A 21,731-nucleotide genomic window follows, 5' to 3' on the forward strand; every position below is an offset into this window, starting at 1 on the left:
AACTTGAACAAGTCAATAACAAGTAATGAGACTAAATAAAAAGTCATCCAACAATAACAAAGCCCAGGACCAAATGAGTTCATTAAACTAATACTGATTATTCTCAATTATTCAAAAAATTACAGAGAAAAATTCTGCCAGTTCAATTCCACATAGACCAGAATTAGCCTGATATTGAAACCAGATAAGTACATAATAACAACAAAAAACTACAGGCCAATATTCCTGACAACCAAAGACACAAAAATCCTTCACAAAGTACTAACAAACCAAACCCAACATCACACTGAAAAGATTACACATAATCAGGTGAGGTTTATCCCAGAGATGCCAGGATGGTTCAACATACACAAATCAATAAAAGTTCTAAACCATATGCCAATAGAATTAAGGGCAAAATCTACGATCATCTCAACAGTGGAAAAAAAAGGAGTTTGAATAAATGGAACATCCCTCCATGGGAAAGAAAAAATCTGAAGAAAATAGATATTTTAGGAATATACTTCGACAAAATAAACGCTACACGTAAGTTCACAGATAACAGTGGACAGAGAAAAGCTGAATAGTTTCTCTAGCATTTTGAAAAAGACAAGAACTTCTTTTTCACCACTTCTATTTCAAGACAGTGGTAGAGCACAGGAAAGAAATAAATTAAGTATATCCAAACTAACAGAGAAAGTAAAATCATCACTATTTGCAGGTAAACTTAACAGCTCTACAAAAACAACAAACAAACAAAAAACTCTACTAAAACTAATAAATGTATTCAGTAAAGGTACACGTTATAAAATCAACATAAAAAGAATCCGTAGGATTTCTTCACACTGATAATGAATAAAATGAAAAAGGGGGAATGTCATTTATAATCACTACAAAAATTTTAATCTAAACAGGAAAAATCTCTACAAAACAAAAACAAGAAACTTATTAAATATTAAGGAAAGAAAGTAAAAAGGGAAGAAATCCTTTAATCACTGAATCATTATTAAAATGCTCACTCTACCCAAAGCAATCTATGTAATGTAATCCCTAAAGACACCGGTGACTCCTTAGAGAACCAAAAATTAATAAATATTCTGATTTAAATAGAACACACACACACAAAAAAATCTCAAATAGTCAAAGCAGTTTTGAATGAAAAGAACAAAGCAAGAGTATACTACTACTTTTGATGACAGAGAGATAGTAGCCACAATAGAATGAGATTATCATGAAAATGTACATACGGAGCAATGAAACAGCAGTGTGTTCACCTATAATCCCAGGATGCAGGAGACAGGGATACTGGGAGCAAGCTGACTACACATCAGCAGGCATACTGGTGTGTTCTGGTTCCATTAAGAGACCATGACTCAACGAAGTAAGTGAAAAACAATTGAGAAAGACTCCTGATGTTAACTTCAGGACTCTACATGCACCCCTGCCCAACATGCATGTGCTTGCACACACAAAAGACTACCACACACAAAATACCACTAATGCATCAGTTCAATATATTATTTACCTTTTGTTGATATAGTGAATCAAAGTATAAATAACATCTCGAAGAACAAAGGCCCAAGCTCCTCCCAAGCTACTTTTTATATCTTTCAGTAATAAGCTGACAAATAAGTGATATATTTTAAGAATTCTGTGCTTTTTATAGACATTTTTTGTCTCAGCTGCTTGTTCACAAATGGCCAAAAGAATTTTCTGATAGGAATCCTAAAAAAAATACACATTTAGAAAAAAATTTTAAGATCAAATATATTCAGCTACAACTAAATAGTTCATACTTTACTAAATTATCATTTAGATATGGACAGGCTTGATATCACATGCAAAATATTATATTAAAATTGTTAAAAGTCTATTTCACTTTATAAACAGTTTCCACATTAGTTTTCAGAAAGTAAACTGAAAATCAATCTATTATGATGACACAGTAAACACGTTCCCTGAACTAATTAATAAAGGTAGGGTCATGAAATCCTGGCCTGATATATAATGCATTTAGTTAACACTGACTAAAATACTAAGATATAACTTGTAAATCAAGTGTTTTCCTTTTGAAATTAGTTAGTCAAGTAAGTTTTCATGCCCCCCCCAATATACTTACATTTTCTAGCTGAAAAGGACTTTTCTTATCAATTATTATACTATTAATGCAATATGTACTTACAGGGATTTTAGAAAGAATTTCTAAAATGCTTTTAAACTTGGTTTTATGACAGTTACTGATATAGGCAAATGTTGCTTTAATAACATGTGATGGAAAATATGGTGGATTAGGAGCAGGATCCAAATCCCTAAAGAAAAAAAAAAGGCAATATTTTCAAAACAAAATTAAACAAGTGAACTCCCAAAATGGAGATTAACTAACTCCCAAGTTACAAAACTGGCTTTCTATTGAAAAACTATATATTTTTTAAATCATAAACAATAAAATATAGTTTGCATACATGAATCGTCCCCATGGACATAATGTCAGATGAATTTGTTTAAAGTAATTGATTTATTTAACCTTTTATGAAGTTAATGGCAGCCCCAGAGTTGGGACTTAGCAAAATTTCCCTTCAGGTCTGATTTACAACTCTGTACTGCAGTACTGCAAGATCAACAGTATCTTAAGCCAGGTGACGCATTAGATTATTAACATTATTTAGAACACAATTATAAACTCTAAGTACTTTCTCAGCATTACTACTAATTATACGCTTAGCACAATCAGCACTTTTAAAAAGTGAGTATTTTCAGCAGGGCACGATGGGACACACCTTTAATCCCAGCACTGGTGAGGCAGAGGCAGGCAGATCTTTGAGCTTGAGGCCAGCCTGTTCTATAACGTGAGTTTAGGACAGCCATCACTGCATAGTGAAACCCTGTCTCACAAAAACAAAACCTAAACAAAGTATTTTAGGGACTGGAGAGCTGGCTCAACAGGTAAGAGCACTGACAACTTTTCCAGAGAACCCAGGTTTAATTCCTAGCACCCACATGGTGGCTAACAACTACAACTACTCCATGGGGTGTGTGATGGAGGAGGGGTTCTAATGCCCTTTGTGGCCTCTACGGACACTGCATGCACAACAGACAGATACCCATGCAGGCAAAATACCCATAGACAAAAGAATACAATATTTTAAAATCTTGTTTTAGAATTAAGATTTTCAAGTAGCTTACAATCAAGCAAAAAAACAAAAAACAAAAAACCACTCTAATATTCATATACAACCAAGTGATTTCAAATCTAAGTTAAACTGGACAGCCAGCTAAGGAGCACCACAAAGAAAGGAGGCAGAAAAGGCAAGACGTGACTAAGAGAACCAGTAATCAAACACATAAAGAGAAACAGTCTCAAAAGGCATTAGGTAGCTCAATACTTAAATACCAAAGGAAGAATGAAAAGAAACAGGCTAATGGATTCCCCCAAAAAGGTCAGCTAGAAAGAACAAGTACAGTAGGAAGGCTGCAGTGAAGGAGATAGGTAAGTAAAGTGACTCTTAAGCTACAGCTAGCCCTCTAAGGAATGGACATACCCTGAAAAGTCACCAAGGTCAGTGTTTTGACTGGCATCAGAATCAGCTGTTTCATGTAATGTCATTAGTAACTCCACCACAATCTCTGGTAAATTACTAATGAATACTTGATCAATCTGTAAGGATACAAAATTAAAATATATTAAACATTTTTATATCTATGATTTTTATAACAGCACAAAGGGTATGTATTAATTCTTTAATTCATAACTATAAAAACAGACAAGCCCATGCCGGGCAGTTGGTGGCACACGCCTTTAATCCCAGCACTCAGGAGACAGAGCCAGGTGGATCTCTGTGAATTCAAGGCCAGCCTGGGCTACCAAGTGAGTTCCAGGAAAGATGCAAAACTACACAGAGAAACCCTGTCTCGAAAAAAACAAAAAACAAAAACAAAAACAAACAAACAAGACAAGCCCAAGTTCTGCAAAGAAAACCTCTACATTTTCTTCCACTTAGCCAATCCACAGACTGAAATGAGCATAGGGGAATTGTAACAAACCAACCCTCCTTACTTCAACCTATCTTATAAACCATTTTAACAGAATTTGGATTTAGCATTAAATTTCTCAAACTAGAAGTTCCCCAGCTAGCCAAGTTCCATAATCTACACTGTTCCTCAATTTGCAGTTTATTTTTCATTCTTTTGCTAACTCTAATGATCTTAACTATTAAGAAATCTTTGTGACTAGCAATAAGCCCCTTAGATGCCCTGTACTCTTCTCCTGGTATCAGGTGATAATCCCAGAATCTAAAGCTAGTATCACCTTTTGTCAATACTCACTAAAATGATGACTGTCTAAGAGGTAGATTTCTCACCAATCTGCTTCTGCTACAGGGAGTCTCACAAAGGGCAGAAATTCTTCAGGAATGCCAGCAAGCATCCAGTATCACTGGCTCTGGGGTTACATGTGTGAGCTGCCAGCCAAGCCCAGCTTTTATGTGGATGTAGGGATATGAACTCAGGTAGTCATATTTACACAGCAAACTCTTTACCAAGCCATCTCCCCAAGCCCCATAACTTTAAATTTTAAAGCTTACATCTTTGATCAGCAAGGGGTATCGGCAGATAAAAACTGAAGCCACACCTGTTTTCCTAGGAAGTCTTCACCTTTAAGTGTATCATAGACCTTGGTAGCAGTCTCTCTATTCTGTGTTATGCTGCTGTCTCCTGTGCCCTCATAGGCGAAGTAAGGAAGAATGTGCACAAGAATCTTCGGAAAGCAGTCTATCAACAGACTTTTCCAGCACTTTTGAATCTGATTAGCAACGGACTTCACCTCATCAAATTGACTTCTAATCACCAAATGTGGAATCAAAACCTTGTAACAAGATCTGAAAATGTGTAAATTTAAAATTTAGGTTATAAACATTTTCAAAGTAAAATTTTACATTAAAATAACAAAATGCTTTAACATAGTCAGTGTTTAAAGCATCATTTTAGATTCTTAAATATTCTTTTTATATTTTTAATTATTTTTTTTAATTTTACATATGCAGGTGTTTTGCCTGCACTTATATCTATGTACCACTTGCATGCCTGGGGACTATGGAGGCTAGAGGAGGATACTGGATCTCTTGGAACAAAGAGGGCATTAGATCTCTTGGTAAAGAAGTTACAGACAACTGTGAGCTACCACATGGGTGCTGGGAACTGAACCTTGGTCCTCTGGAAGAGAAATCAGTGCTCTTAACTGTTGAGCCATTTTCCCACCCCTACATCATTAAATACTCTTATTACCATTTTACAAATGGCAAAATTAAAGTTAAGGAAAATATAAATAAAAACACTTTAAAAAAAAAGTACAACTTTATTCTCCCTCCCCTTTTTCTGAGACAATCTCACTGCACAGCCCAGGCTAGCCTGGGCTATACTTATACCGACCATGCTGACCTCTAAATTGTGGGAATCCTCCTGCCTCTATCTTTCAAGTTCAGGAACTACAGGCATTTGGTATGCACTACCATACCCAGCTAAAGAACTTTCATTTTTTTTTACACATAATCAACTTAATGCAATATTGTAAGATCAAAGGTAAAGCAATGTATAAATTCAAAGAAAAAATATATAAGCTATTGCAAAAAAGAATGGATGATAAAGACCATCAATGTACTTCCTTTTTTTTTTTTTTTTTTTTTTTTTTTTGGTACAGGGTCTTCTGTAGTACAGCCTGGCATTGAACTCCCTATGCAGCTGAAAATGACCTTCAACTACTGAGCTTCCTTTATCTATCAACCTTCTCAGTGCTGGAATTGTAAGTATGTACCACCATGCCTGGTTTACATAGTCAGTGCTGAATCCAGGACTTTGAGCATGCTAGGCAAGCACTGTACCAACTGAGCTACATCCTAGTATTTTGTGATAAGCTTTGAAAACTCATAGAAATGATTAAATAATCCACTATCAACCAATAAGAAAGAAAATCATCCAAGAAATAATTACCCATTAGTAATTTATCTTTGATTACTTTCCAAAGGAAGATACTTGTGTGTAAGTCAAGATGCATAAGGTATTAATTACCACAGCTTACTCAAAGATATACAACTGATTACTAGTATTACTACCAACAAATCCTAAGCTCAAATACATCCTTACATACATTTTCAATATGTCTTTTCTTAAAAACCAGGCAACTTCCTGCCTGTGGCTGTGATGTGAGGGTGGAAGAAGGGTTGTCAGACATCACTGCACACAACATATATACCCACCTGTAGAAATCCTCAACACTTGCGTAGTTGAATAAAATGAAAGGAAAGGAAGATAAGTTGTATTCAGTATCTTGAAGGTTCAGCCATTCCAAAATCAGGTAATCTAGATGAGAAGCCATGAAGTCTTCTAAACATCTACACCCAAAAGATTCAGAGACTTTCTCTAAAACCTGCACAAAAGGAAAATGTGATGTTTAAAAAAATGGAAGCAATCATCATTTCAGCTTGTTAATATTTAAAATAGGACTTTGTAGCAGTCACTTAATGCTTTTCTACCTTGACTTCTGCATCAGTGGCATGGGGTAGTAATAACTGAGAAAATGGAAAATGTACTATATAGTTCACTATACTACTGTGGATATTGCTCTGTATAAATAAAATGCTGATTGGCCAGTAGCCAGGCAGGAGTATAGGCGGGACAAGCAGAGAAGAGAATTCTGGGAACAGGAAGGCTGAGTCAGGAGACGCTACCAGCCACCACCATGAGTAACAACATGTAAGATACTGGTAAGCTACAAGCCATGTGGCAAGGTCTAGATTTATAAAATGAGTTAATTTAAGATGTAAGAACTAAACCTAAATAAACTGATGACATTTTGGTTGGTGTTTCAATAATAAAGGTGATAGTGAAAAAAAAAAAAAAAAAAAAAGATGTAAGAACTAGATAGCTAGAAGCCTGAGCCATTACGCCAAACAGTTTAAATAATATAAGAGTCTGTGTTCATTTTATAAGTGGGCTACGGGATTGGCGGAGCTTGGCGGGAGCTGGAGAGGAACTCTCCAGGTACAAATGGCGCCCAACGTAGGGCACAAACTCATGACCCTGAGATTTAAGAGTCTCATGCTCTACCAACTGAGCTAGCCAGGCACAGCATCCAGCACATAGAAAACCCATAATAAACATTTAATAAATCATAGCATAATTTTATATAGCTGACTATATCTCAAAGAATAGTCTAAGGAAAATTAAATTTCTAGGCTCACATCCAAAGTTTTAAAAATCCAAAAACATGTCACTCATTTTAATAACAGTAAGTAAAAGGTTAACTCATTTAAGACCAGTTCCCCTAAAGACTGATGTACAAGTTCCATGGAACCCATGCTGGTACCAAGTTAATTGCCTATCAGTCCATATTCACCACATTAAAACCTGCAACAAGAACTTGTAGAGGTTCCCAATAATGAACTTGGAGTGGAAGAATAGGGAGGGCTACTGTATTCTACAAAAATGGGATGATATGGTTGCAATGACTGAGCCTGGACCTCTTCTCTAAATGTAACCTAAAAGCCACATTGTCCTCAACTTTATTTTCTGGCCTTGTTAAATCCCAATATGCTGCTCCACAATCTATGAAAAAGCAATCAAAGAGCTCCAAATGTTTCTATCAATAAACAGTGTTCTAGAAGATCTGGTCTGTATGGAGACAGATCACTCACTATTGCTACTTCTCAATGAGTGCCTTATAAAATGATCTTAAACCGACCAAGAAATCATACTGAATATTAATATACCACTCAAAGAGTTATTAAGTTTGGCTGTGGAAAAGACAATAGTTCAGTGGTAGAGTGTTTACTAAGTACAAGGCTCTGGGTCCAACAGTGTTAAACCACACATGTATACACACAACTAAACTTGTTTCTAATATTCCCAGTCTAAAAAGAAATTGTTTCAAAGCATCAAATGCCACACACAAACAATGTGAAAGTACTCATCATACCTTTTTCACAAGATGAGGTTCTAATCCATTTTCCTTCACAGATTTACACAAGGCAAACAGAGCCTGTTTTTCATAGACAGGGCTACAGTGCAAGACCACGGCTATCACCATCAGTAAAACTGACTTTCTATTATGAAGCTCATCCAGAAGATCAGGGTTCTGAGTATCACAAAACTTTAAAAATTATAAGAATAATGACATAAATATATTAAATTGATAAATCAAGCAAGCAAGCTCAAGTATTCTCTAACCTCTTAATAGCCTGCCAGGTTTTAAATCTTATAGTAACGAGCTAAGAGGAAAGACTTGAGAAACAAGCTTTTCTATAGTTAAGAAAAGCTGCCATTTCCTAAGATCGAAGGGAAACAATTACCAAAGGAAAAACATTTTCACAAAGTATTAAGTTGTTTAAAGCAAAAGGAGAGTGGGAAACATTAGTGCTACTCCTAAGATTTTATTAAGACATCTTTATAGTGTTTTCTTCTTTAAAAATCACTGCCTTCTATAAAGCCTTGCAAATAGAATAACATGCTTTCTATTAATGATCAATTATTTTTTTTAAATCCCCAATAAGTACTCATCTGCATTTTTTTAAACTTTTATTTTTTTACTTTTATTTTTTAGGTGTGTGGGTGTTTTGCCTGCATATATGTCTATGTACTTGCTTGCAACTGGAGTTACACATGGCTATGAGCTGCCATGTGGTAATAGGAATCAAATTCAGATCCTCTAGGAGAGCAGCCAATGTTCTTAACTGAGAACCATATTTCCAGGCCCTATCTGCATTTTTTTGACTATCTGCACTCACTCTATAATCCAGGGAGTCATATTTAACTCAGTCTTTGAATAGTACAGTCACAGGCACACACCACCATACACAGCATTTTTTGGTGTGTTCTAAAATTTTCTTTTTAGTTTTAAAGATTTCTTAAACTAAAAAAGCCTTTTTTGGGCTGGAGAGATGGCTCAGTGGTTAAGAGCACTGGCTGCTCTTCTAGAGAACGTGGGTTCAATTCCCAGCACCCACATGGCAGCTCACAATGTTCTGTAATTCCAGTTCCCTGGGATCTGACATCTTCATACCAATGCACATAAATTATTAAAAATAAATAAAAATCATTTTAAAGGCCTTTTTAATCTCTCAAATGTATTGAAATCCCCATGAAAGTTGAATTTTCCTCACAAAAACACCATAGATTAGTTGAAGCAAAAGTAATTTCTACTATTTGACTCACTGTGGCCTACAAATTTCATTCAGAAAAATCTTATTCAGCCCATACTTGGTCATTTGACTTAGACCAGCTTTATAGTGCAAACTACTAAACACAAACTCTCACCCGAAGTGTACTGAAGACATGTGACACAGACAGACCACTGTGAGTGCAGAGCACATACATGTTACTGTAATTACCATTTCTCTTATTCCGGCCTCTGCTTTCCTGTATGCGCTTTTAAAAGCTGTTTGCTGAAACTTCAAAGGTAGTGCTTTCAAGCATCTGGAGGAATCTCCATGTTTCACATCCTGGAATAGTCTTTAACAAACAAATAAACAAAAGAAATCGATTTATTTCAAATCCTACATATCAAAGCATATTATAGAACATAAATAAACCACTCCCTGAGGCAAGTATTGCAGCGCTTCCTTTGAAAGACTACTTTAGCAGTTCAGACCATCTGCTAAATGTTAAGGTCCTCAATCTAAAAATCCACTTTTCCAGATAGAAAAGATTTCAAAGGTGTTTGAACTACTGGTCAGATTTAAACATTAAACTCAAGCTGTCGGAAAGACTCACTGTCCTCTTGCCAAACGCGAGTCCCAAGAGTCCACCATCTTCTGTGTCAATCTGTTCTAAGTTTAATCACGCCAAAATGAGTAGCTTCGGTGTTCGGTGAACATTATATTTAATGTGGAGGTTATCAATACCTCTTACATAACACCCACATATTTTAAGATAACTCTGTAATGAAGTTTGTCCTTCATATTTCTGAGAAATTTGTTATTTCTGATTCCTTTATTTTGCTAGCCTCTAGTCCCACATTAAATATCTAACAAATCAAAGACAAAAGAAAAACAAACAAAAACAAACCAAAAAACCAACGAATCTGACTTACCTTTCTTGAAATTTTTGAAACTTAGATTCTCCCCACCCCCATGCCATCACTACACTTAGTTATTACACTCAACTTATGATCCTCATAACCTGGTAATTTTAACTTCAGTTCAGTAAGGATTTAAACTGCCACACACAACCACTAGCAATCTTGACAATGCACTATTTTCTTACTAAAGTAAATGAGGGATGGAAACAACACCTGGTTCATGGAAACATCACTGTCACAGATTCAAATTTTGGACACATTTGTTCTATCACAGAGCATTAGTTCTCAACCTTCCTAATGTTGTGACCCTTTAATACAGTTCCTCATGTTGTGCTGACCCCCCTCTACCATAAAGCTATTTTCATTTCTACTTTATAACTGTAACTTTGCTACTGTTATGAATCCTAATGTAAATATCAGTGGTTTTGATGGTCTTATGTGACCCCTGTAAAAGGATCATTCAGCCTCCACAAAGGGTCATGACCACAGGTTGAGAACCACTGTCATAGAGTATGACTGCTTTGATAATTTTTTGCAGGTTTTTTCTTTCTTTTTGTTTTGTTTTGTTGTTGTTTTTTGTTTTTCGAGACAGGGTTTCTCTGGGTAGTTTTGGTGCCTGTCCTGGATCTTGCTGCGTAGACCAGGCTGGTCTTGAATTCACAGAGATCCGCATGGCTCTTTTTTTTTTTTTTTTTTTTTTTAAAGATTTATTTATTGATTATGTAGGTAGTGTTCTGTCGGCATGTAATGTATTCCTGCAGGCCAGAAGAGGGCGCCAGATCTCATTACACATTATTGTGAGCCACCATGTGGTTGCTGGGAACTGAACTCAGGACCTCTGAAAGAGCATCCAGTGCTCTTAACCCCCTAGCCATCTCTCCAGCCCTTGGCTAATTTCTTTATGGCACCTTTCTCTTACTGGTCATTTAGGTCTGAATAATATGCAATTTTCAGCTTTGATTTTTTTTTTTTTTTATTTTTATTTTTTTTGCCAGAGCTGAGGACCGAACCCAGGGCCTTGTGCCTGCTAGGTAAGTGTTCTACCACTAAGCTAATTCCCCAACCCAGCTTTGATGTTTTTAAAGCAGCACAGAGTTACTTTTCCAAATACATTCATTTCACCGATTGACAATGAACACCCACCATAGCCAAATATATTTTAAGCTAAAACAGCAATCATATCAGCACCATACAGAACGAAGAAACTACAACTTTATTGACTCACATAAAGCCATGGTAATATCCAAATATTCTACACCTCCTGAGAAGACACTTCTCATGCAAATCAATGGCTTATTAGCTCCATGGCACAAAGCAAGTTACCTCTCTAAGCCAGTCTTCACTTGTAAACTGGAGAAAATAATGTTATCTAAATAATAGAACTGTCAGATTAAAGAAAAAACACAACTCCCAGGCACATGTATATACTGATTAAGTGTATGTTACTGCTACCATCACAGCTAGTGAAGATGTTGCTGCAATCAGCAGCATTACAAAATCCTTTTGAAAACCTAACTTATTACCTGTTGATTAACCCTGCAGCCAACATCCGAACTTGGTGATGATCATCAGCAAGAAACTGTGGAAATACTTCATTTACGGGAAAATCTTCTCCTTTTGCATTAAGAATCGCCCATTTGGAATATGGATCGGCCTATAGTAAAATAACAAAGTTAAATACAAAAAAAATTAAAAGAAAAATCATTCATTAGCATACAGAAATAAAGGTGGCTTTGACCATTCCAATGAAAAAACTTTCTGGTAGCATGGAGTAACTGACCTCAAGCAGAGTTTGAAGACACTTTACTAATGCCATTCTTACAGAGGATATACATTTCTTCTCCTTTGTTAGATGCCTGAAATTAGGTAAGATTTTCAATGTAATAATTATTCAAACAAAAGCAAAGACAGAAAAAAAAAAATCAATGGATATTAACATTATCACAGCTAATTTCAAAATTTTGTTTTAAATTATTTCTCACTGTAAGAAACACGACAGTATATTGATCTTCCGTAAAATTCAAGCTAAATAAGAAGAAATTCATTTTGATGTACATTTGTTTTGTATCTTGGAACTGACACACTTCAGCTATAGCAAACTGAAGATAAACAGAATAACCTTTAAGTTTTTGGTCATTATAACATAGATTTAAAAATGGAGAGATGGCTCAGAGGTTAAGAGCACCAACTGCTGTTCCAGAGGTCTAGTCTAAATTCAATTCCCAGCAACCACATGGTGGCTCACAGCCAGCTGTAATGAGATCTGGCTCCCTCTTCTGTTATGAAGGCATACATGCAGGCAGAACACTATATACATAATAAATAAAACTTTTAAAATATATATATATATATATTTCTATGTCCACTTAGAGAAGTCCTTATTAATCTAACAGAATGAGGCATCTAAGTTACATGTATGTGATTTCCTATATATATCAAATATGTTATTGTTGGGCCAGCGAGATGACTCAGGGGGTAAAAGCACCTGCTGGACCTGAGTTCGATCCCTGGGACCCACATAGTGGAAGGAGACAAACGGACTCCTACTAACTTGCACACGTGCACCATTGCATATGCTCAGACTTCCCCACACACATAAATAACATGTTAAAAAGATGTTTTAATTGTGAGACTTTGAATGAAATGAACAGTGACAAAGCCAACTGGTTCATATGGATCACCGACGACTCAATTTGTTTAGGACTGTTGCATTTTTTTATGCACCATCCATGTCAAGTTATATGTGATCCAAAATTTACAGGGCCATTATGCTAAACACTTTAGAAAACAAAACCTTATAAAAACAATGTAGCTTTTCAATTAGGGAATGGAAGAGAGAGCTGGGGAAATGGCTCTCATGGAAGTGAGAAAAACAGTCTGGACTCCAGAACTTAAGTAATGTAAGATGCAGCAGCAGCCATATGTAATCTCAGCATGCCTACAGCAAGATGTAAAACAGAAAAAGGAAGATCTTGTGGGCCTCATAGCCTGGTATCTGCAGTAGCACATGTAGTACCTGCTGCAAACAGGTAGAAAGGGTGGGCTGACACCAAAGTTGTTCTTTGACTGCCATAGGAGTGCAGTGATACACAACCCACACTCACACAAGCAAACATTCACAAACATGCACTGAAAGAGAAAAAGACAGACTATATTATGCTACTGTTAAAGATGTAGAAAGTTACACAAGATAATCAGGGAAAAAGTCATTAATGTAGAGTTGACATCTGCATCCAGAGGTAGAGAAAGAGACTTATGCCTACCAAAATGCTCCAATCACTGTCAGGAACTGTCCTTGGGCATTCCTTGTGCTCTCAGTGTCCACACTGCCCTGACTTAGGTTTGTCACTATAGGAAGGACGTGGCTTAAAATTGTTTTACAAACATCTTGGTCGCGACGATACAGAGAACATACAAGGCTGTGGTAGAAATGGTTTTTGTTATAAGCGTACAAGAACATGCCAGTTTATAATTTAAAGTGAGCATAACATAACACAGCTTTCATTTCTTACGATAATGGTTTCAGAAGTTCAACAACATCTTCCATTGGCAACGAATGTTCTCTTCCAGGGAGCTCCTTCAGAAGCACTAAGTACTAAGGTGGTTTAAAAGATAAAAAAAAAAGCCAGCTTTACCCATAGACCACTTACTTTTAAAAGCAAATTCAAACATGCACAGAGCTGTCAATTTGTAAACATAGCATATAAGATATCTTTAAATCAAATACTAGATTCAAAACTCAGCACAACAGCCTTAACTTAAAATGGTTAAAAATCCTGACCATAAGCCATGGCGAGCCTATACTCTCACCTGTAAAATGGGGATAGAGCAATTACCTGGTCAGGTAACCGAGGAGTAGAAACAAGAACTTCTGCTGGGATTCAAGAAATGACCATTACTGTCACCACTACAGTTTAGAGGTAAAGAATCTGCAATGTCTCTATACTCTCAGAGTAATGCTAAGTTCAGTGGTGAAAAACTACTGAATCCTGGGAAGGAAAGATAATCCTGAGCGTTAAAATATCCTAACCTACCTGCTTACCATGGCAACTTTGTAACTATGTATTACTATACACACAAAGAGCTGTGTTATAAGTAAAATTTATAATGGTAGTTATAAATAAGCAATCAATTTCCCAGAGGTGTTAAGTAATTTTCTAGTTACAAAAAAAAATCCTAAGAGATATGTTATATACTAACAAAGAATTTGCCAGGCAATGGTGGTGCACGCCTGTAATCCCAGCACTCGGGAGGCAGAGGCAGGTGGATCTCTGTGAGTTCAAGGCCAGCCTGGTCTACAAAGCAAGTTCCAGGACAGTCTCCAAAGCTACAGAGAAACCCTGGCTTGAAAAACCAAAAAAAAAAAAAAAAAAAAAAGAATTAGTTAAATCCTCTTTAATACCTAGTATGTAAGTCATATGTAATGTTACTGAGAATGTTAAGTGATTTTAAACATCAAAGCTTCAAGAAAAGTTGGAGGCTGAAGAGATGGCTCAGGGGTTAGGAACACTGACTGCTCTTCCAGAGGACCCTGGTCAATTCCCAGCACCCACATGGCAGCTCAAAACTGTCTGTAATTCCAGTGCCAGGGGAACCCAACACCCATGGCAAAAAACCAATGTGCATAAAATAAAAATAAATAAAATTCTTTTAAAAAAGCTTCAAGAAAAGCATATAACCCTTCCCACAAATCAGGGTAAAACTTTACTAGAGTATTTGTGAGGAATGGAACCAAGGCTCCCAAAAAGAGATAATGAAACCCATTTCGATTAGAGGATACCTGTGCATGTTCAAGACATCCATGACAAATAATTCTATTACATGGTTAGGAATGTACCAGGTATGTCTGCTAGTTTAGCAAACCAAGGCTATAACCTTGAACACACCAGAAGATACTCAATGGGCCAGGAGCTATTTCCACCTGTTTACTGGGAATAAGGTAAGGACATGTTCCACATGACAAGAAATGTGTTCCATAGAAAGGTTACTGAGTAAATGAATTCCTTATTTGTGGGAAGGTAGGGTTTTTCATTTTGTCTTATAAAGACAAAGGAGCTACAAATTGGGGGAGGGGATACTAAGCCACAAAGTCATGAATTGAAACTGAAGGTATGTATTAGTAGCATTAGTTCAAAAGCTACACTCAGACCTCAAATTCTATGTTATGAATTATTTTTACAGTCAAGACCTGTTTTGCTGAATGTCAATTACAGTCATAATCTCAGCACTTGGAAGGAAGACTGTTTAGCCCAGGCCAGCCTGGGATACACAGGAAGAACTTGTCTCAAAGACATTTCCTGTGCCAGTCTATAATCAATCACAATAATTACAGGAAATAATATTCAAAATGCACCCAAGTTTCATTGCTTCAGCCTCAACTTCAGTTCTTTGCACAGCATGTTAAAAGAAAAAATGTAAAATCTAGGCATGATAGCGTGTACCTATTACCCCATTAATCCAGTAAGACTGCTTCAGCCCAGTCTGGGAAACACATACACACAAACATGCAGAATATATCTTATAACTAATCTCAGATTTATATTTCAAAAAAAAAAAAAATCAAGCTTTCAAAGTTACTGTACCAGTCTTACATATCCAACTATTGCATTTTTTGGCAACACCAGACAAAATCAAAAAGCTTCTTCAATCCCCTAGACTCACCATATGTAGGTGGAGAGATTTAGTAAGATCTAGTGTGCTAGAATCAAGTAGCAGTAACAGCTTTCTTCTAACGTCAGCTGCTCTAAAAGACACAGTGTTGCTCTGAGATGCAGTTACACACAAGCACAAGAACCTGAGCATGTCTAAGAGAAGAAGATCTTGTTTTGACAGGTAGTCGGCAGTTAAAGGACTCATGGCACCTAAAAATAAAAGGCACTCATTAACACTACGAGAGGGGCACAGTAGGCTGACACAACCTCAACATCCTCCCACTTTCCACATCCATCATAGAGTTTCTCTCTAAACTAGTTCTAAATTTTCATGAATAGAATAAGAAACTAACAGACCTTACTTTTAAAATGAGGGATTTAACGTGCAGTAGGGAGGGACAGGGAAGTCGACTCTGCAAGTAGGAACGCTTGCACACAGCCGGCAAAACCGAGTCGGAAACCCAGAACGCAGTCCACAGTGGAAGGAAGGAGAGAACTGCCTCTGGAACACTGTCCTCCAGCCTCCACACACGTGCTCACACTAACACACCAACACAGAAAGTAGGGAAAACAACAATACTTATTTTAGATGCCAAGGCAGGGCGCACACACTTTCAATCTCAGCACTTGGGAGGCAGAGGCAGGTGGATCTTTTTGAGTTTGCAGTCCAGCCTGCTCTACATAATGAGTTCCAGAACAGTACTACATGGTAAAATTCTGTCTCCATTTAAAAAAAAGTAAATGTACAGAAAAAGGACAATCTAAGTAGACTATACCTAAGGGAAATGAAATTATCATTAAAGTTCTTTTCAATGAGGTCCTTTTCAGTGACAAATTCACGTAAGGTGGTAAGAGGAAACCCCGAGCAGAAAACACTTATTTACCAAGAGTACTCTGGTTCTCTCCAGCATCATTTGCATCACTCACAGCACTAGCAGAGCAGTCACTAAACAGACCTGTGAATGATGGACCCTGTGCCTCCATCAGATTTTCATCAGCATCATCGTTCACTGAATGTACCTCTCCATAATCAAATGGCTTTTTCATACAGGATGCCTTAGAAAGAAGAAACAAAGATGCTGTGTTCAATCTCTTTCAGAAACACACTAATCCATCACATTGTAGGAAGTGAATACATAAACTGGAACCTGTTTAGATAACAGGATAACAAAACTTTAAAAATAATTTCTTATGTTAAAAACTACCATGGCCCAGCAAGATGGCTCATGGGATAAAGGCACTTGCTGCCATGCCTGATGACTCGAGTTAAATCCCTGGGATCCAAATGTTAGGAAATAAGAGATGCCAGTAATTTTTCTTTCACACGTTCACTGTGACACGTGCCCCCACACAGGCATAAAATAAGTAAATGTAATAGATTTATTTGGGAGCTGGGTGGCAGGCCCCTTCAAAGAGTAAACAACAACAACAACAACAACAACATTTTGCAACATTTAATAAAACTTTTAAAATTGAACACCAGAAATTGATGAAAGCACAGAAGTATCAATTACTAGGATTATCTTGTGGGACAATAACAACAGCCATCAAAATTAAAATTAAAAGACATGGAGGCATGCATCTGCCTGTAGTCCCACCTCTTTGGATACCTGGAGGAAAAGAATCATTTGTACCTAGAGTTCAAGGTGATATTTGGCAAGACAACTAAGATCTTATTGTATAACACACGCTCCCTAAAAGTCTCACACATTCCTTTGAACAACTGAGTCCCTTTCTTGCATCCTTTCAAATACAAGAAGACAAAATAGAAATGCAGGAGTCTCTGTGGCAGAACTTTTGGTTCGAAGGGAAAAATGACTTAAAATGTTCAGTGAGAGCAGATGGGTATGGCACACATAGAGGTATAAGTCCTTAAGCAGGCTGCCTGCAAGAGTTAGGCAGGGTAATTGTCAAAAATTAAAGGCCAGATACTGATACTAAGAAGAAATTAAATACATGCCCTCCTTAATGCAATAACCTTATTAAAGGCTACATTTATTTAAAAAAAAAAAATCCAAGATCTCATGCTATACCATGAGATACATATTTATTTATTAGCTGTTTCAACAAAAATATACAATTTAGGACCAGCAAGATAGGTCAATGGTAGTAGAGGCTTTTGCATGCAGGTCCAACATCCTGAGTTCAATCACTGGATCCCAGAAAATGACAGATAAAAATCCATTCCCAAGACTCGTCCTCCGACTTCCACATAAACTGTGGTACACATGTGCCAGCTTGCTTGTGCTTACTCAATCTCCCTCTCTCTCGCACATATATGTATATATAATTTTAACTGCATCTCAGAATCAATGAAATTTATTAGTAAAAAAAAAGGATTCATACTTACTAAACTTTTACAAATATCTGCAATGTCATTCATAAGCTTTGATGTTAACAGTCGTAGGAAAAAGCCAGATACAATCTTGTGTGGATTATGCTGTAATTTAAACAAAGATTCAAGCAATAAAAAATAAAGCAAATACAGATTTTTGATAAAATAATTTTCTCTTATCTTGAATGAGTTCAGAACTGAGGCCAAATTACAAGTTGAGGTACACTATCATCTTTCTTTTTTAAAGAACAAGGACTTATTGAGTTCATTTCAAGAGAGCAGTGAACTAGAAAGTACCCCGAATAGCAACTATAGCCTAATCTCTTTTCTTAAGGAAATGATAAATGAAGTACATGTCTTTGTGTTGATACATCATTAAAATATCAGCTACTGATCCTAAACATAATAAGCAATTGACTGTGAGGCTCAATCTTCCATTTCATGCCTTCCACACTTATATACAAATACAGGAAAGTGTATTAGAAAACCAAAACTATATACTATGAATATTAAGTTGCTTATGTACTAGCTTTCAAAGACTGTTCAAAATACTAGCAACAGTCTAGCATCATTTAGCTACCCCAACAGGCCTGTGCAAAATCAAAACAAGGATTACCCACAGGAGCATCTTTTCTACCAAATGCTACCTGAGATAATACAGGCAAAAGCAACATTTGTACTAGTATCATTTATCTTTGTTGGCACTCTACAGACTGAGCTCATCCTGGGACGGCGTTATCTTTGTAGCACTGATTACCTTCAGTATAGTGTTATGAAAAATCATATTGTTAACAATGAATCAATAAATTAATAAAAATGTGCTAGCGATAGAAGACTCATCTGTGTAGTTTTATATATATATAATAAGAAAATGAAGTTACAAAATAAGTTTCATGAGAAACTAATATTCTTATAATATTCTTATTTATCATTCAATTTAATTTCAGACCAGCATATAAACTTATAAATGGATCAAAAACTCCACAGCACTAAATTATAAGCCCCATGAACAGACTATACTACCAAGATGATCTTACCTTGGTATGTTTACACAAGCAACTTGTACACAGTTGTATTACATTTCTCAATGAACCAATTCTAGATTCCTCATTTGTCTTATTTTTAAATAGAGAGATACTTTCTCCTGCACATTGCATTAGAGACTATTTAGAATAAAAGAAAAAGACAAATTCCAGTTAAAATAACAACTTAGTATTCTTCTTTTGAAATTTCATTTAAAAACCAAAACTAAATATATTTACATACTGAACATGAAACTGGGAGTGGGGGCTGACCCCTGTGATTCCAGCACATGGGAAAGGCTGAGTAAAGGATCACACGGCCAGCCTGGGCTAAAAACTGAGACTTTGTATTAAAAAAAAAAAAAAAAAAAAGGTGCACATGGTCATGCAATAAGATTACAAATGACAAACACCCAAAAAGAAAATGACAAATCCAAGCCATACATGGCAATGCACCTATAATCCCCGTGCTCAGAGGGTACAGTTCCAGGCAGGTTGGACTATAGAGTCAGATCCTGTCTCAACAAACAAAATAATAACAATAACGCACCATATCTTACACCCTGTTGCCTTTGCAAAACCCACCACAGATAACACATATTAGTATCAAAGAGCTTAATATACTCAGTCAAGAACTCTTCACTACAGATCACCTTAGGAAAAAATTTTTAGAGTACAGATAAAAATCAATGTGTATAGCCAGGCAAGGTGGTGCACACCTTTAATCCCAGAACTTGGGAGGCTGAGGCAGGCAGATCTCTGTGAGTTCCAGGCCAGTCAGGGACCTTATCTCAAAATAATAATAACAGTAATAATATAAATATTGTAATGAGGTTACATTGTGATAAAGATCATTTGCCATACTTATTTACAGGTTTATAAGAATTATAAATCTTAAGGAAGGACACTCTATTTCTTTTAGAATGTAAAAGTGAAAGAAAAAGTTTATTTATGTTGAGCATCTCTTATCTAAAATACACAGGACAAAAAAATGTTTCAGAATTTGGAATATTTACATATACATAACAAGATATCTTTGGGACAGATCCCAAATTTAAAAACAAAATTCATTTGTTTCATCAAGTGTGCTGGTTAGTTTTTGTCAACTTGACACCAGCTAGAGTCATATGAAAAGAGTGACCTTAATTGAGAAACTTATCTATACACGTCTGTCAGGACATTTTCTTGACTGATCATTGCTGTAGAAGGGCCCAGTCTACTTGTGGGCAACGCCATCCCTGGGCAGGTCCTGGGTAAGAAACCAAAGTAAGCAAGCCACGGGGAGCAAGCCAGTACACAGCAGCACTCCTCCATGACATCTGCTTCAGTTCCCACCTCCAGGTTCCTGCCCTGACTACCTTCAATGATCCTGTCATAAGACAAATACGTCTTTCCTCCCAGGTTGCCTTTGGTCTTTATCACAGCAACAGAAAACTAAAGACAACATCTTACAAACATCCGATGCTAACCTGTGTCTACATCTTGACTATGACTTGTCATATGAGGACCCATGTGGAAATTTTCACTTTTGTGGTTGTGCTGGGACTCAAATTTTCTAGTTCTAAAGTGTTTCAGATTTCCTATTTTCAGATTAGGGACATTCAAATTATACAAAAGTTTATTTTCCATAATCTTTCAGGAATTTGTTTCATTTAAATCCATTTAAAACTTTATCAGTATGAATTTTCCTACCTTGGCCTTCTGGAACAATTCTGATTTATAAGCTTCCTCTTCCATTATTCCACCCATGCAGCAATAGCAGCCGAGAACACCCACCAAAAGACTTGAACACCGGACAAGTGTTTCTGAACTTGTAATCTTAAAATAAACCACAAATTTAAAAATACAGTATTAGATATAAAGAATGCTCTGTACTCTGGAATTAACTCTGGAAGAAGTTCATGCACATATGACGAAATAAAAATTCAGCAGAGTTAAAACTGGACTGCTCTAGGGTAACTTTTAAAACTAGCTCAAGATGACTGCAGAGCTATGATAACCAACATTACAAACAAACAGGCTAAGCTACTCCTAAAGACACGTAAGATATCTCCTCCTACTCCACCCAAGGGAGCAACACACAAGAAGAAAGAAAAGTCTGGCAAACAAACATATGACTTAGAACATAGGTAGATAGCTGACCATGTCAGTAGTAGAGCGCTTGCGTAACAAACCCAAGGTTTGATTCCCAGTACTGAAGTGGGGTGTGGGGACAAGACTCAGAACATGACTAGATTCTAGATTCACAGAAAAACTGGTGTGGACCATGTGGTGACCATTGCTGCTTGACAAAGTTTCAACTTTGTGGATCACAATTCTCCAGCACCCTGTTTCTTTCATTTTTAATGATTCTCACTATTATGCCATTCCCTTTGGGAAATTTTGTGTAGGCTTTGGTGAAGGATGAAAATGTATAAAATAGCAGCCTCCACAAAATTCTTTGGAAAAAATCCCCACCACCACGGAACCATATAGGGCACTAACTCTATCTATTCCCACCACAAGTTAACACCACGCTGCTAAAAAATTTAGATAAGTAACAAATGCTTGATAAATAAGGTATATTTGATAATCAAGATTTATAAATTCCTACAGTCTACTCAGGTTCACACTAATATTTGTCTAGCTTTGCTTTGATCACTTTAAGCTGTTGCTATTTAGATAAACTAAGCCATACA

The 21,731-nt window shown here is 36.5% G+C and overlaps 1 protein-coding gene across 2 annotated transcripts in view; it reads right to left on the bottom strand.

Annotated features, from left to right (window-relative positions):
- The window catches only part of Atm (ATM serine/threonine kinase), a 113,076-nt gene that overhangs the window by 61,884 nt on the left and 29,461 nt on the right, over window positions 1-21,731 (bottom strand). Inside the window, exons 14-29 of one of the 2 annotated variants that reach the window (XM_036192817.1) lie at window positions 20,746-20,871; window positions 19,069-19,194; window positions 18,047-18,136; window positions 16,653-16,752; window positions 15,707-15,906; window positions 13,558-13,640; window positions 13,309-13,464; window positions 11,826-11,901; window positions 11,569-11,699; window positions 9,357-9,477; window positions 7,946-8,119; window positions 6,228-6,397; window positions 4,607-4,853; window positions 3,519-3,634; window positions 2,162-2,288; window positions 1,505-1,704 (exon numbers count right to left, since the gene is read on the bottom strand). In XM_036192817.1, coding sequence (XP_036048710.1) covers window positions 1,505-1,704; window positions 2,162-2,288; window positions 3,519-3,634; window positions 4,607-4,853; window positions 6,228-6,397; window positions 7,946-8,119; window positions 9,357-9,477; window positions 11,569-11,699; window positions 11,826-11,901; window positions 13,309-13,464; window positions 13,558-13,640; window positions 15,707-15,906; window positions 16,653-16,752; window positions 18,047-18,136; window positions 19,069-19,194; window positions 20,746-20,871 — 2,243 coding nt within the window. Of the gene's footprint in view, window positions 1-1,504; window positions 1,705-2,161; window positions 2,289-3,518; window positions 3,635-4,606; window positions 4,854-6,227; window positions 6,398-7,945; window positions 8,120-9,356; window positions 9,478-11,568; window positions 11,700-11,825; window positions 11,902-13,308; window positions 13,465-13,557; window positions 13,641-15,706; window positions 15,907-16,580; window positions 16,753-18,046; window positions 18,137-19,068; window positions 19,195-20,745; window positions 20,872-21,731 lie in introns of both variants that reach the window. The other variant, XM_036192816.1, reaches the window with a different exon arrangement.

Source organism: Onychomys torridus, chromosome 7 (genome assembly GCF_903995425.1).
Source record: "Onychomys torridus chromosome 7, mOncTor1.1, whole genome shotgun sequence".
NCBI lineage: Eukaryota > Metazoa > Chordata > Mammalia > Rodentia > Cricetidae > Onychomys > Onychomys torridus.